Source organism: Carassius gibelio, chromosome A2, assembly GCF_023724105.1.
Source record: "Carassius gibelio isolate Cgi1373 ecotype wild population from Czech Republic chromosome A2, carGib1.2-hapl.c, whole genome shotgun sequence".
In the NCBI taxonomy this organism is placed as follows: Eukaryota; Metazoa; Chordata; class Actinopteri; order Cypriniformes; family Cyprinidae; genus Carassius; species Carassius gibelio.
In genome coordinates this window covers 27301499-27317138 of record NC_068372.1, presented here as the reverse complement: position 1 = coordinate 27317138, position 15640 = coordinate 27301499, and the positions used below count along the sequence as shown (strand labels likewise).

General features: G+C 43.0%; 1 protein-coding gene across 1 annotated transcript; it reads left to right on the top strand.

Moving 5' to 3' along the window:
- LOC128022961 (macrophage mannose receptor 1-like) lies at nt 1-2026 on the top strand. Its single transcript, XM_052610633.1, has 6 exons — nt 1-37; nt 124-486; nt 575-907; nt 1151-1501; nt 1586-1909; nt 2019-2026. Exons 1-6 carry the CDS (start codon nt 1-3, stop codon nt 2024-2026), a joined length of 1416 nt encoding a protein of 471 aa, XP_052466593.1.
- The last annotated feature ends 13614 nt before the right edge of the window (nt 2027-15640 follow it).

The window sequence follows — 15640 nt, the reverse complement described above, 5'->3', positions numbered from 1 at the left end:
ATGGGCGGGATGCTGTTTGTGCTGCTTCTGCTGTCAGGTTGGTATGGTCTTTGTAATGGTTTTAATGTACATGTGAATGCATATGCTTCATAGAAACAAACATCAATATAAATACTTTCACAGGTCTCTTGAAGACCACTTCTGCTCTTTCTCGTCAGTACCACTATATAAATGCCAGAATGTCGTGGCCAGAGGCTCAGAGTTACTGCAGAGCGAAGCACACTGACCTGGCTTTTATAGACCGCATGAGTGATGCAAGCCAGCTGATAAATATAGTGGATGCTGGATACAGTGGATCAGTGTGGATAGGACTGAAGAGGGGGACACAGAAACGCTGGGGGTGGTCTCAGGGAGAAGATACACTTGCACAGTACAGTGCCTGGGATGCAGGAGAACCGAACAATTTAACCGAATGCGCTTGTCTTGCTGCTGGAGTTTGGCGTACTTACCAGTGCTCATTTCCAAATTACTTTGTGTGCTACAGTGGTAAGTTACTATATTCAGTAACTCATATTCAGTTTAGCTGAGAAAAAGAGATGTGACCATATTGTTATTTTTCCTCTTTTGATAAAAGGCACTAGATACATCTGGGTAGAGATGTGGAAGAACTGGACGGAAGCTCAGAGCTACTGCAGACAGAATTACACAGATCTGCCCACCATCCACAACTCTCAGGAACAGAATCAGCTCAAGAGTATTGTTCCATCGTCAGCATGGGTTTGGATTGGTCTGTTCCAGGACTCTTGGGAATGGTCTGACAAATGGAGCAACTTCTTCAGACACTGGGCAGCAGGTCAACCATCCCAGAGTTCAGGATCTGATGACTGTGTTGGCATGTCAACAACTGATTCTGGGAAATGGTTTCAACACAGCTGTGATCTAAAGCGTCCTTTTATCTGCCATGGATGTGAGGATTTCTTTAAACAAATAAGATGAGATGTTGTTTCTCCATGTTCTGTAATTTTTTTGCAGTATTTAACTATGAATGTGTTTATGTGCACATAATACTTTGATACCAATCAACAAGTTTTTTTTTTTTACTGTAAAATGTAAACACTCATCGAGAAGAAAAAATATTTAATCATGATTGTGTCACCATAAAAGTATTTATGATTATTACATTCCTGTTTGTCATCTCAATTTGTCATAGGGCCCAAGTCTCCTTACCGCGCATACCAGTATATGAATGAAATTATGACTTGGCAAGATGCTCAGAGTTACTGCAGAGCGAGATTCTATGATCTGGCCACTGCTGACAACATGACTAATGTGAACAAGCTAGTAAATACAGTGGATCCTGGATACAGTGGTTCAGTATGGATAGGTCTCAGTGCCGGGACAGAATATCGCTGGGTCTGGTCTATGGGAGAAGGTGCAATCTCCCAGTACAGTATGTGGTATCCAGGAGAACCGAGTGGTGATGGGGAGTGTGTGAGGAGTTTTAATGGAAGCTGGTATGATGAGAGCTGCAGCACTGCTCTCCCATTTGTGTGTTTCAATGGTGAGTCCTCTTAGTTGGAGTTTGTTTTTCCACTTTAGCTGATTCTTTACTGAGGGCTGGTCCTCATCTTGTGTTTCTGAACAGATAGCACTGGTTTTATTATTAATAAGACTGCTATGACATGGAGAGATGCTCAGAGTTACTGCAGACAACAACACATTGATTTGGTGAGTATCAGCAGCCCAGAGCAGCAGAATCTGATCAGTAATGAATCGTCACTCTGGATCGGTCTGTTTCTGGACTCTTGGCAGTGGTCTGATCAAACGAAACTCAGTTTTAGATACTGGGCAGCAGATCAACCATTACATAGTTTAGCGCCTACTAACTGTGCTGGCATGTCAAGAACCAATTCTGGGAGATGGTCTCAATACAGCTGTGATCTAAAGCAGCCTTTTATCTGCTATGGAGGTAAGTTTTGGTGGTCATTTTTAAACAGAGATTAAAAACAACTGTGATAATATGATTTTTATTAATTTATGTATTTTCTATGTTTCTTTTAGCCTCCATTTCTGAAAAGTTATCTGAAAATCTAATTAATGGAAAGTTAATTAGAAAACAGGTTGTACGGTTGAAATTGTCCTGTAATGGAAGATGCACATTGAATGATCCTTCACTACAGACTGCCTTTCTAAATGTGGTATGTACATCTATGTGTGTATACATATATATGTATGTTTGTGTATAGCCTATAAGTAGGACATAGTTTTGTTTGATTTTTTTTCTTGCTGGTTTTCCAGATAAGTGATAAGTTGAAGAGGATGGGGCTGGAAAGTAACAAAATGAGCTGGAATCAGGGGAAAGATGAAGAGGTGTTTCGTCTGGAGAGCAAACATACAGCCTATTAAAATAATCATTGTAATAGGCAGTAATCGTCAATGTACTTCTTTTAACTTTTGAAACAGATTCAAAGAATATTATGTAAATATTAAAGGGGTCATAAGATGTTGTTAAAAATAACACAATGTGTTTATGCTGTTTAAGGTTCAAAAAACACATTAATTTCCATATAATATACATTATTGTTTCTCCTCTGTGCACTGGCTAATTTAAAAGTGTGTTTTTTACAAAGTCCATCGTTCTAAAAAGCAAGGTGTGCTCAGATTGGCCAGCTGTCTAGTGCGTTGTGATTGGCCAAGAGCCTCAAGTGTGTGACAAAACTTTTATGGCCCTCGCCATAATATGATGCGTGTCCTGGTCAGAACACTGGTGTGCTTTTACTTTTACATGTACTTTTACATTTTTTTCATACAAATTATTAGTTTATTTCATAGCCAACTGCCTTCATTGATATATGAAATTACGAACCGTGTGAATCATCAATGGCAAATCCTTTACATATGTAAACGTACTTACAGACTGTGAGTCATAACACCCAGCATTGTCGTCTTCTCTCCCAGGATCAGGAAACAGTCCTCCATTAAATGTGCTACACACATCTGAATATTTGGGTTGAACTGTTCTGGAACAGTGTTGTAAATGCAACTTAACCACTGATTTCCAGTTGTGTCCTCTTTTGGAAAACCATACAAAGTATTTTCCCTTTCACAACAAAACAGTTTCTCCACAACATGGTGCCAGAGCCAACAGCGAGAATCAAAGGTTATGCCTTCTTTCTTTGTGTAAACATTTGGGTGGCAAATTACCATTACGCAAATCTTCCCACAAAGTGACGTCGACATGTGGGGTTGTGTTTTTACTAGGCATTTTAGGAGGGAGTGGACGAGTCTTAACTTTTATAAAAAATATCTCTTTGGGTTTGAGACTTAAGTTTTTGCAACTTTACAGATCTTCTTTATGCACCAAGAGCTTGTAACGCTACTAAGAAAATGGAAAATTTGAAATCGCATCATGACCCCTTTAACTATATTTTTCGGAGGAACTTGGAAGTAGTAGTTGTAGTAGTAGTAGTATCCATTGTTTAAAAAATAATAATGGATAAATGGTCATTGTTTAATATATTTATTACAATTGATTTTGAAGTTCTACATCAATAACTGCATTTGTGACCCTGGACCTTCAAAACCTTAAGTCTTAAGTCGCTGAGGTATATTTTTTAGCAATAGCCAAAAAAACACTTTATTGATCAAAATTATACATTTTGTTTATGCCAAAAATCATTGGAATATATAGTAAAGATCATGTTCCATTTTTTATTAATATTGGTAATATGCATGCAAGAATTTATTTGGACAACCTCAAAGGCAATTTTCTATTTGGAATTTTTTGCACCCTCAGAATCCAGATTTTAAAATAGTTGTATCTCAGACACATTGTCTGATTCTAATAAATACATCATATATCAACCATACATCAATCTAAAGCTTATGTATTCAGCTTTAAGATGATGTATAAATCTCAATTTTGGAAAACTGACACTTAAGACTGGTTTTGTGGTTCAGGGTCACATTTTATTTACCATATTAAAATGTAAAATTTAAATGTAAAGTATGACGATTTCTTTCTCATAATAAATTTGATGGATATTTCATTAGAATCATACTGTGTATGTTATTCCCAAAATAAAAAATAAAAACATGATTGTGATGACACGGCTGAGTCAGATCCATCTACAGCAGTTTATTAATACAGGTAATTAAACAGAGAACAGCAGACATAAACTCAGGCTGTCATCAAAAGGGAACTCAGGCAGACGTTCGTAGAGAACTCAGATAAGTACAAACAGAGGGGCAATTTGGCATACGAAGTCAGGCACCGGCATAGATAAGGACGGGTAGCAAAGGATAATTAATCAGAATTCAGAGTCCAGAGATAATACTGAAACGTGCAACATAGACCAGGGGTAAATCAAAACTTTACAAATAACAAAGGGGAGAGCAGTCTAGATAAAGGGGAGAAGACAAGGTGCAGGTGATAATACTAAAGGTAATCAAGATAATTAAGCAGGGTTAGTCGGGGATGATTGCGGAGAGGGACACTGGGAAATGCAGTCCTAATATTCAGGTGAGAGGGATCTGATGCCGCCAGAGGAGGGTGTAGCAGACCGTTCCATGACATAGCCCCTCCCCTGCGAGCAGCTCTAGAAGCGAGGATGGTCAGGATGGTCATGATGGAAGCCGGTAAGTATAGATGGAAGCCGGTAAGTATAGAGGAGTCCAGGACATCCTGAGACCTGACTCAGGAGTGTTCCTTAAGGACCATACCCCTCCCAGTCAATGAGGTAATTTAGAGCCCTGCCACGACGTCTGAAGTCCAGTACCGCTCGCACCCAGTAGGCCTCATTGCCGTCAACTTCAATAGGAGGATTCTGCACCGGCCTGTTCCCCTCTTGGACCTCCTCTCTCCTGGGGGTGACTGCGGGTCTGAAAAGAGACACATGAAAGGTAGGTGAAATTTTGTAATGAGAAGGAAGAGCCAACCTAAATGAGACAGGGGTGATCTGGTGCAGAATTTTGAAAGGACCAATGAAGCAAGGGGAGAGTTTCTTGCTGGGTAGTTTGAGATGGTAATCTCTGGCTGAAAGCCACACCCACTGGCCGGGATGGTAGCTCTGATCCACATAGTGCTGATATTGGCGGATGGCCCCCAGTAACTGCACATGAGCAGCATCCCAAGTAGCCTCGCCGGGCCGAAGCCAGGAATCTTCCGCGAGGAGATCTGAGGGCTTGCCCGACCACGGGAAGAGCGGGAAATCCCAGGACACACTGAAAAGGTGTCAGTCCAGTGGCGGGCTTAACCAAGGAATTCTGAGCGTATTCAGCCCATACAAGGAAACGACTCCTCTCCTGCTGATTTTGATGGCAGTAGGTCCGTTGGAAACAAGTTAGGTCCTGATTCAACTTCTCAACCTGTCCGTTGGCCTGAGGATGGTAGCCAGAGGTGAGGCTATCATTAATATTGAGCTTCGAGCAAAGTTCCCTCCACAAACACATGATTGAGGAGGGCCTCGGCGGTCTGTAAGGCTGTGGCAAGACCAGACAAAGGGATGAAGCAGCATGATTTTGAAAACGTCAATTACAGAGAGGATGGTGGTGAAACTCTGGGACTGAGGAAGGTCCATGACAAAATCCACGGCGATATGGGACCAAGGGCGTTGTGGTACCGGCAGAGGCTGTAAGAGGCCAGCTGGTTTCAGGTGAGAAGACTTGACCATGTTACAGATGGAACACTGATGAACAAACTTGATTAGCTCGAAGGGAAGTCCACCAGAAGCGATTGGAGACTAGCTAAGTGGTGACCGTGATACTTGGATTCCCCGTGCTGGGAGTGCAATGAACCCATTGGAGGACACGATTGCAGAGCTTGGGAGGAACAAAGAGGCAGTCCCCCGGACACTCCGGGGGTGATGGATGTCTTTGCTGAGCTGTAGAAACCTCCGTGATGATATCCCAGTGCACTGGTGCGACAATGAGAGAGGAGGGCAGATTGGGGACTGGTTCTGAACACTCGTCATTACTGTCGAACTGGCATGAGAGAGCATCCATCCGCCTTGCCGTTCTTAGAACCTGGTCTGAAAGTGATTTTGAAATTTAATCTGGAGAAGAAGAGGGACCAGCGGGCCTGGCGAGCATTCAGATATTTGGTGGATTTGAGATATTCCAGATTTCTGTGGTCAGTAAGCACAGTGAAAGGATGACACCCCCCCCCCCCCCCCCAGCTTAGACGAGGACAGGTAGCAAAGGATAATTAATCAGGATTCAGAGTCCAGAGATAATACTGAAAGGTGCAACGCAGACCGGGGTAAATCAAACCTTCACAAATAACAAAGGGGAGAGCAGTCCAGAAAAAGGGGATAGGCAAGGTGCAGGTGATTATACTAAAGGTAATCAATATAATTAAGCAGGGTTAGACAGGGATGAAAGTGAAGAGGGACACTGGGAAATGCAGTCCTAACCATAAAGGTCGAACCATCATTGATTTGTTGTGCTGCCTTCATTGATATATGGGATAAATTGATCATAATGTTTATACTGGTAAATATGTAGGCTCAACAGAGTGAAGAACATCAAGACAAGTCAAATATTTTGTCAGGCAAGCTTGAAATTTTATCAAGATCTGACAACAGTTAGTAGTTGTGGAAACATGTGGTGGAGTAACTCAATATATATATATATATATATATATATATATATATATATATATATATATGTGTGTACACTCCTTAGCTACTTTATTAGGAGCGACACCCAGTGTGGTCTTCTGCTGCTGTAGCCCATCTGTTTCAGGGTTCGATGTGTTTTGTGTTCAGAGATGGTATTCTGCATAGCTGGGTTGTATCAATTGGTTATTTGAGTTACTGTTGCCCTTCTATTATTTCTAACCAGTCTGCCCATTCTCCTCTGACCTCACATCAACAAAACATTTTCATCCAAGCAACTGCCGCTCACTGGATATTTTCTCTTTTTCAGATCATTCTTGTGTAAACCCTTGAGATATGGTTGTGCCCGCCTGGCACCAACATCCATTCCATGTTCAAAGTCACTAAAATCCCCTTTCTTCCCCATTCTAATGCTTGGTTTAAACTTCAAGTCGTCTTCACCACATCTGGATGCCTAAATACATTGAGTTGCTAACATGTGATTGGCTGATAAGCAATTTGGTTTACCAAGCAATTGAACAGGTGTACAGTACCTAAAAAAGTGGCCGTGGTGTGTGTGTAGCCAGTTGAAAAAAAACAGCATATGCTAGTTAGGTTTTGAAGCATATCTACTGTTTTGAGCTGGTTTAAGCTTGTCATGTGCTGGTCCCAAACTGGTCCTGAGCAGGACCTTGTTGCTTAGGACCAGCACATGACCAGCTCATGACCAGCTCAAACCAGCAGACATGCTTCAAAACCTAACCAGCATATGCTGTTTGTGTGTGTGTGTGTGTGTGTGTGTGTTTTAAACAAATGGATTTGCTTTGAGAGAACATAACATGTCTGGTGCAAACTGAACCTAGTCTCATTCTGTTAATTAATTTTTTAAGTGTAAGTTGTAACCCAGTGGCAATACAGAGTTAAAATTACTTTAAAATTGTATTAAAATAGTTTAATATCTCTTTAGAAAAAAATATGCCAAAATAGCTTAATATCCCTTCAAGTAAAAAAATTTCCAAAATAGTGTAATATCCCTTAGAAAGAAATCAGCCAATCAGGAGTGATAGTTTCTCCCCTAGCTGAACATGATTGACAGGACTTGAGGCAAATTGCGTGATTCAACCATGCGCCCGAGTATGTGAGAGAAAGAGAGAAGACGAACACGATTGATGGTGACAGGAAACGAGAGGAAATATACAGATATAAAGTTAACAGAGTGATAAAAGTGAGTGTATTAGCAAAGTGAAGTGAAATTCAGCCAAGTATGGTGACCCATACTCAGAATTTGTGCTCTGCATTTAACCCATCCAAAATGCACACACACAGAACAGTGAACACACACACACACTGTGAGCACACACCCAGAGCAGTGGGCAGCCATTGATTCTGCAGCACCCGGGGAGCAGTTGGGGGTTCGATGCCTTGCTCAAGGGCACCTAAGTCGTGGTATTGAAGGTGGAGAGAGAACTGTACATGCACTCCCCCCACCCACAATTCCATCCGGCCCGAGACTAGAACCCACAACCCTTCGATTGGGAGTCCAACCCTCTAACCATTAGGCCACAACTTCCCCAAAGTTCAAGCCAAAGAACCAACACAGAAGACAGGATAAGGAGGAGCAACCGAGAGTTTGGAAAACTCTGTTTTCCAACTGTATTTGTCTTAGTCTGGTCTTATGAACAGAGTGTAAACTACTTGGAAGATTCTTCTCTATCGATGGCGAGCCTCCCAATGTGATCGTGAAGAGACGCAGACCAACTCATCGAACGTTCCCTCTCGAGGCGGTAACTCAACATTACGTCAGCTAAGACGTATATGGGAACTCTTCCCTTCTCCACTTTCACTGAAATCTTATTGGCTAACGCCAGCTGGGGACAGCTGGCCAATTGACGCGAAGCATGCAAATACTGACAGGTCAGCGGGCAGTATAAAATGCATGGGCGCGAAAATTACGTCAGAATCTCTTTCTTCACGCTAGAAGTCTTATCTAAGTCATCGTGGAAGTTGCAATAGAGGACAACTCACCCTGTTTTTCCTCTCCGCATCCGATGGATGCTAATGCTAGATTCGGACCTTCACCAGTTCTGTGTGACCTGCCTGGGATTCTCACACGGACCACACATGCGCCCACTGTGACGAGCTGCCAGTGCGCGCCCTCAGAGCCAGAGTGGCTCGGAAAACAGCGGGAATGAGGCCCACTGCCGCCAGCGAGCCGCTGTTGGGCCCTCCCCCGCCCGAAGACGAGTTTGACGTCGGCGTGGTGGACAATAGCTTCCGCCCCGTCCTCTTTGGAGCTGGCGAGGAAGACGACTCCATGTCGCTTTTGATGTCGAAAAAGGTTTGGGCCTCTCAGTGGTACCGCCCTGACCAAGAGGGCCCTGCAGACCTCCAGGAGTAGCTCGTCGTGGTCTTCGGAGGACATTCCTAAACATTCCAGTTGCTCCCTCCGGCCTCTTTGGTGACGTGGTGGAGCTTTTCTCAGAGACGCAGAAAGCGCGCCAAGGCGATGAGCCACGTGATGCCCCGTCGCTCACTCCAGTCTTCATCTGCGAGGTTCTTATGCACCTCGTCAGGCTCTAAAACCAGCTAAAATAGCCCGCCGTGGCACCACGCTCTGATCCGGACGCTCGTTTCGGCCAAAACCAGCAGTGGTAAGAGCATGGGAGGAAACGTCAGGGTCAGTTGAGGACCCCGCGCCGCGAGAGAGCCAGCGCGCCATCGAGCCGTCTCCCTGACTGACCTAAAAAATGAAAAAGTGAGTGTGCGGGAGGCCCCGCCCCCAAGCGCCATGTTCAAATGCATCATGTCCCCCATTTCCTTCGGGCGACGATTGCTATGTGTGTTTAAATGTTGTTTGTGTGAGTTCCACAATAGAAGCATGTATACAATCAACAAAAGAGCTTTACTTCCTCTTACACTCAACACTGTGTCACTCGCCTTGTCTCATAGCAGCGCTGAGCCACAACCCATGATTATAATGGCCTCGCGAGAGTGCCAACACCACATAAACACTGTGTCACCCTCCATGTTCAGATGCATCATGTCCCCCATGTTTCTTCGTGCGACGATTGCTATGTCTGTTTAAATGCTGTTTGTGTAGTTCCACAATAAAAGCATGTATACAATCAACAAAAGAGCTTTACTTCCTCTTACACTCATCACTGTCACTCGCCCTGTCTCAGAACAGTGCAGAGCCACAACCTAGATTATAATGGCCTCGAGAGGGAGCGAGAGTGCCAACACCACAAAGAAACATGCATCATCTCCCCCACATCACTATGGGTGATGTTTGCTATATGTGTTTAAATGATGTTTGTGTGAGAAAATTTTTACTATAGAAGCAGGTATGCAAATTCTTGCACCCAAAATTGTGTCACTCGCCTTGTCTCAAACAGCGCAGAGCCACAACCCATGATTATAATGGCCTCTTGATGGCGCAAGAGTGTCACACGATTATGCAACGCCCTGGCCAAAATTAGCCATCAGGCTGTAGAGGTAACGCGTCCGCGGTGTCATTTCATGGACGGTAGGAGGGCTATCCCGGGCGTTTCACTGTGGATACTGGGAATAATTCACAACGGATTATCCTCTCCAATTCAAACGCAGACCTCCCCGCTTCAATGGCATTGTCCCGTCACTGACTTTGCCCCAAAACCGTCCTGTTCTGCGACAGGAAGTTCTCAGTCTGCTCAAGAGGGAGCGATAGAGCGAAATTTCCCCTCAGATCGAGCGGAATGCACATGTTGAATTATCTGGACGATTGGCTGATTTTAGCCCACTCAAGAAATGTGCTATCAGTCACGTGGAAACAATGCTTCGCCGTTTGGATACGCTGGGACTGCGTGTGAATATGTAGAAGAGCGTGTTTTTACGAGTCAGACTGTAACATATCTGGGAATATGTTTGGACTCGATGGCGATGCGACCGTGGAACAGCCCGGATATGTTCAGCCCGGATATGTTCAGCCCAGGAGTTCTTTTCTCGTCTGGGCGTACCTGCCTCAGGCCTGTGGTTGGAGTCACAGAGAAGGTGGCACATAAACCGTTTGGAATTGGAAGCAGTGTCCTAATATCCCTGCAAGCCTTTCGGTCAAAATTGGAGCGACAACATGTACTGATTCAAACTGACAACACGTCTGTGGTCTCGTACATAAATCGCCAGGGCGGCGTGTGCTCCAGAGCTCTATTCAAACAGGCAGCGAGTCTCCTGTTGTGGACGGACCGACACTTTATCTCCATAAGAGCGTTGCACATCCCCGGTACTTTGAACCGTGGAATGAGCATGCTTTCGAGGAACGGGATTCCTCAAGGAGATGGAGGCTTCACCCAGGATCAGATCTAATGATTTGGGAGGGAGGAAGTGGATTTGATTGTCACAAGTGAGAACACACACTGTAAGACGTTCTTCTCGCTATCTCACTCCCCCCTGCTGGGAGATGCTCTGACATCGCGTTGGCCGGGAGCCAGGCTTACACGTTCCCTTCGGTGAAGATTCTGCTTGTGTTGTGCAAAATCAGGGAGGAGAAAGCGTCAGTTATACTCGTGACCCCGAACTGGGCGAATCAGCCCTGGTTCACGGACCTGAGAGAGTTAGTCATGGCTCCCCCATGGCGAATCCCCCTCAGGCAGGACCTGCTGTCTCAGGCGAATGGCACAATATAGCACCCCAGCCCCGAGCTGTGGAACCTTCATGTGTGGCCGCTGGGGGGACCCTAACAAGCGGGACACTCTGCACTCACGAGTGCTAAACACACTTACAGAGACGCGAGCACCATCAAACATTCGCTGCTACGTGCAGAAGTGGGGAGTTTTCACAAAATGGTGAGAGGACATTTATATTGACCCGGGGACCTGTTCCGTGTCGTATGTGCTTTCTTCAGCACAGTATGGATAGCGGGAGTTTGAAACCATCCACGCTGAAGGTTTTTCTCAGGGGAGCAAGGAGATTGTGTACTTCATGGCCGCCCTCCGTGCCGCCGTGGGATTTAGTTCTAGTTTTGAGGGCTCTATCTCTTACTACCGTTCGAGCCATTAGCTTAGATCGCGGTTAAGGAGCTTCCCTGAAGACTGCCTTGCTTCTTGCTCTCGGCGAAGCGCCTTGGAGACTTTCATGAGTTTTTGGTGAACGATATTGCATCGGTTTCGGACCTGCCGACTGTAATGTCACTATCGGGCCGAGACCGGGTTTCGTTCCGAAGTCACTCAACACACCGTTTTGTTTCCCTGCCCGCCTTATCTGTTGAGCCGTCAGCCTCGCGTGACGCTGATGCTCAGAACGCCGAGACCCTGGTAGGGTTTTAGGGATGTATACGAATCGCTCTGCCGCCTTTTGTCAGTAGGTCCAGCTGTTCGTGTGCTTGGTGGATGCAATAAGGGACGTGCTGTTTCTAAACAGAGACTTTTTCACTGGATCGTGGACGCTATCGAATGCCAGGGGAAGGATTATCCCCTCAACATCAGAGCTCATCCTGCGAGGACAATATAAATGCTTCCTGATGGGCCTGGTCTAGAGGTATGTCCGTCCAGTATTTATGTTTTGCTGCTGGCTGGTCTTCCCAGAACACAATCACCAGGTTTTACAAGCTGGATATACCCTCTGTAGCGTCACATGTACTTTCGGTGAGTTAAGTTTTATTCATTCTGTTATAACCAGCTATATAGTAGTTACCATGGCTTGCTAACTCTGTGTTATGGATTATATGGTTTATGCAGTAGTCACCGCAAACGCTGTTGACTCTGTTTAACTCTCATGCTTAAGTGCTTATTGCGTTGTGTCTGCCCTTGTTAGTGCAGACTTCTATATATTGCTTGAAGTTATGCAAATTTTGTTAGGGTCGGAGCAGATGTCTCATTGGCCTAGTTCCGCCTATCAGATGCAAGCACTCTTAGTGACACAGCCATTGGCTAGAACTGTCCTGCTTATGTGTGGGGGTGATTGACTCCGTTCAGGGCTTATCTTCACTGCTCTCATGGCTGGATTTTATACAGTTCCCATATACGTCTTAGCTGATGTAATGTTGAGTTACTGCCTCGAGGGGGAACATCTCCGGTTACTATCATAACCTTGGTTCCCTGAGAGGCGGGAACGAGACATTACGTTAGCCGCCATGGTCGCTGTTTGATCAGCTGTGCTAGCCTACAGTCATGATTCTGACATAATTTTCACGCCCATGCATTTTATACTGCCCGCTGACCTGTCAGTATTTGCATGCTTCGCGTCAATTGGCCAGCTGTCCCCAGCTGGGGTTAGCCAATAAGATTTCAGTGAAAGTGGAGAAGGGAAGAGTTCCCATATACGTCTTAGCTGACGTAATGTCTCGTTCCCGCCTCTCAGGGAACCAAGGTTACGATAGTAACCGGAGAAGTTTCCCCGGTGGTAGGAAAGTATCGGTCGCCTGAGCTGGTACCCACTTTCATCCAAGTGCAAACTTACTTTTAAAAGGAGGAACTGTCACAGAACTGGTGACACACACTTTTGACACTGAACTATTGACAGGATTGACTAACACAGAAAGTGATCACAAAACAGACTTTAACGACTACAATAGGACAAAATCAGAGACTCATCTATTTTAAAGGGCCCATTTTTATTTTATTTTTTTTTCATATACATGTTATGCAGTTGTGTTTCAACTGTTATTTGCAACTTAATGTGAGTAAAAGTTACTGGTTACTACTTACCTGGTCTGATATTTCCTTTTATGGGTACAGTTTATATCACTTAGCTCCTGTCGAACCTAGCACAGTGTAAGCTTATGTTTAGTGTGTATCACGGTTACAAAATGTTAGCAGAAATGTAATTTGGTGTGGGGGAAAATCTATGATCTTTTGTAATATAGTAAAATGAGTTAAATGGTGCAGAATACTTGGTAGCAGTCTTAAAGGGATAGTTCAACCAAAAAGGAAAATTATGTCATTAATGACTCACCCTCATGTCGTTCCAAACCCGTAAGACCTCCATTCATCTTCGGAACACAGTTAAAGATATTTTAGATTTAGTCCTAGAGCTTTCTGTCCCTCCATTGAAAGTGTGTCGGTATACTGTCCATGTCCAGAAAGGTAGTAAAAACATCTTCAAAGTAGTCCATGTGACATCAGAGGGTCCATTAGAATTTTTTGAAGCATCAAAAATACATTTTGGTCCAAAAATAGCAAAAACTACGACTTTATTTAGCATTGTCTTGTCTTCCCGTCAGTTTTGATATCGTTCACTGCAGTGTAGTGATATCCGGTTCACAAACGAATCGTTTGATGTAACTGGATCTTCTTGAACCAGTTCAACAAATCGAGCTGAATCATTTGAAACGGTTTGGGTCTCCAATAAGCATTAATCCACAAATTACGTAAGCTGTTAACTTTTTTAATGTGATTGACACAACCTCTGAGTTCAAACAAACCAATATCCCGGAGTAATTCATGTACTCAAACAGTACACTGACCGAACTGCTGTGAAGAGAGAACTGAAGATGAACACCGAGCCGAGCCAGATTTGTGGATTAATGCTTATTGGAGACGCGAACCACTTCAAACGATTCAGTTTGTTTCGTTGAACTGGAGAGCAATGAGTATTAAAATATATGGTGAGTTAGAACAACAGCTTAAAGTGATAGTTCACCTACAGTTGAGTTAGAACAACAGCATAAAAGGATAGTTCACCTACAGTTGCTGGCCCCCATCGACTTCCATGTTATGACAAAAAAAAAAACCACTATGCAATTCAGGTGACCAACTACTGAAGGTGAACTATACCTTTAACCAATAAGAAAGAGAAACAGGCGTGAAATCACTCTTTTTCTTTCCACTCCCCTCCTCTGTTGTCAGTAGAAGCAGAAAGTCCCAGAGTAAAAACATAAAGGATTTACGGGAGAAAAGCTATTTTTTAAGTAAGAAATTTAAATATCACATCTTACCATAATTTGATTTCTGTTTATGTTCGGCAGACCTAGAATAATCTTACATTTATTTCTATTTTATATTGTATTAATTAAGAATAAAATATTGTTTGTAATTTTTAGGTTTACCATTTTAAATTAAAAGTGAGGGTTAAATATGTGTTAGGAAGATGGCATTATAATTATATTGAACAATACATTTCTCCATATTTTCTATTAGTGGAGTCCATTACTTGATAGTATTTTAGTGTATTAATATAAAAGTTTTTTGGATTGTACCCAGTATTTTGACCTACATGGAACAAGAAATATTTAGCTGCACTTAAGATGATCAAGTATTTTAAGCCATTTTTGTAGTGTCTGTTTTACCAATGTGAGTCAAAATATCGTCGAGATGAGCCTGTTGTTACAGGTGTTGATGTGATACAATATGCAAATACATCTTGAGAATGAGCTATTTGAATATCAAAGCTACTTATGTCTTTCATGTAAATCAACACAAAATCAGCCTGTGCAGCGTTTAATGCTGCAAAATCTGACTGTTGCTTTCAGTAAATTTGACATGTTTTTGATAGAAAAGTAAACTGCTCTCTGTAGTGTGAAGAAATAGCCTTTTTCCACACATGCTCGTGTCACAAACTCAGTGCATTTATTAGTTGGCATATCAACACTATACTGAAGAGGGTAAAAAGCATAAAATGAGAAAATCTTCGGAAGATATTACTAAACATTGGTACTCCGCATGGTTAGGGATGTAATTCACATAAATTACTTTAATTAATTATGTTTACGACGTAATGAGAAACAGGCAGAAAATGTACTGTAGCAAGAAATGTACACTAATTAAATTTAAAACATTTACATTATTCTAATACTGTTGCTGTGTTAACAGTAGCTCCATTTTATGGCAGTTTCCGCTAATGAAAAAAAAATAAAAAAAAAGTTATTGCGACTTTTTTATCTCAATATTCTGAGAAATAGAGTGAGCATTGCGAGATAAAAACTCAATTATTTTTTTTCTTGTGTGATATGAACTCGCAATTGTGAGTTTTAAAGTCCAGTTCTCAGAATAGCAAGTTTATGTCTCAAAAATGTTTGCCTAAACAGGAACGTACGGCTGAAGTTAAGGCTACTTGCCTACACCTAGCCACTGCATGTTTGCAGTGTAAACTTTAAAGTAATTCATCACACTACTCAAAAATTGTGATACAGA

Excerpts from the sequence above, each read along its gene's own strand:
- LOC128022961 (XM_052610633.1), top strand. The coding sequence starts at position 1 with ATGGGCGGGATGCTGTTTGTGCTGCTTCTGCTGTCAG. Across the intron at positions 487-574 it reads TTACTTTGTGTGCTACAGTG|GCACTAGATACATCTGGGTA; the intron begins GTAAGTTACTAT and ends TTTTGATAAAAG. Across the intron at positions 908-1,150 it reads TCCTTTTATCTGCCATGGAT|GGCCCAAGTCTCCTTACCGC; the intron begins GTGAGGATTTCT and ends AATTTGTCATAG.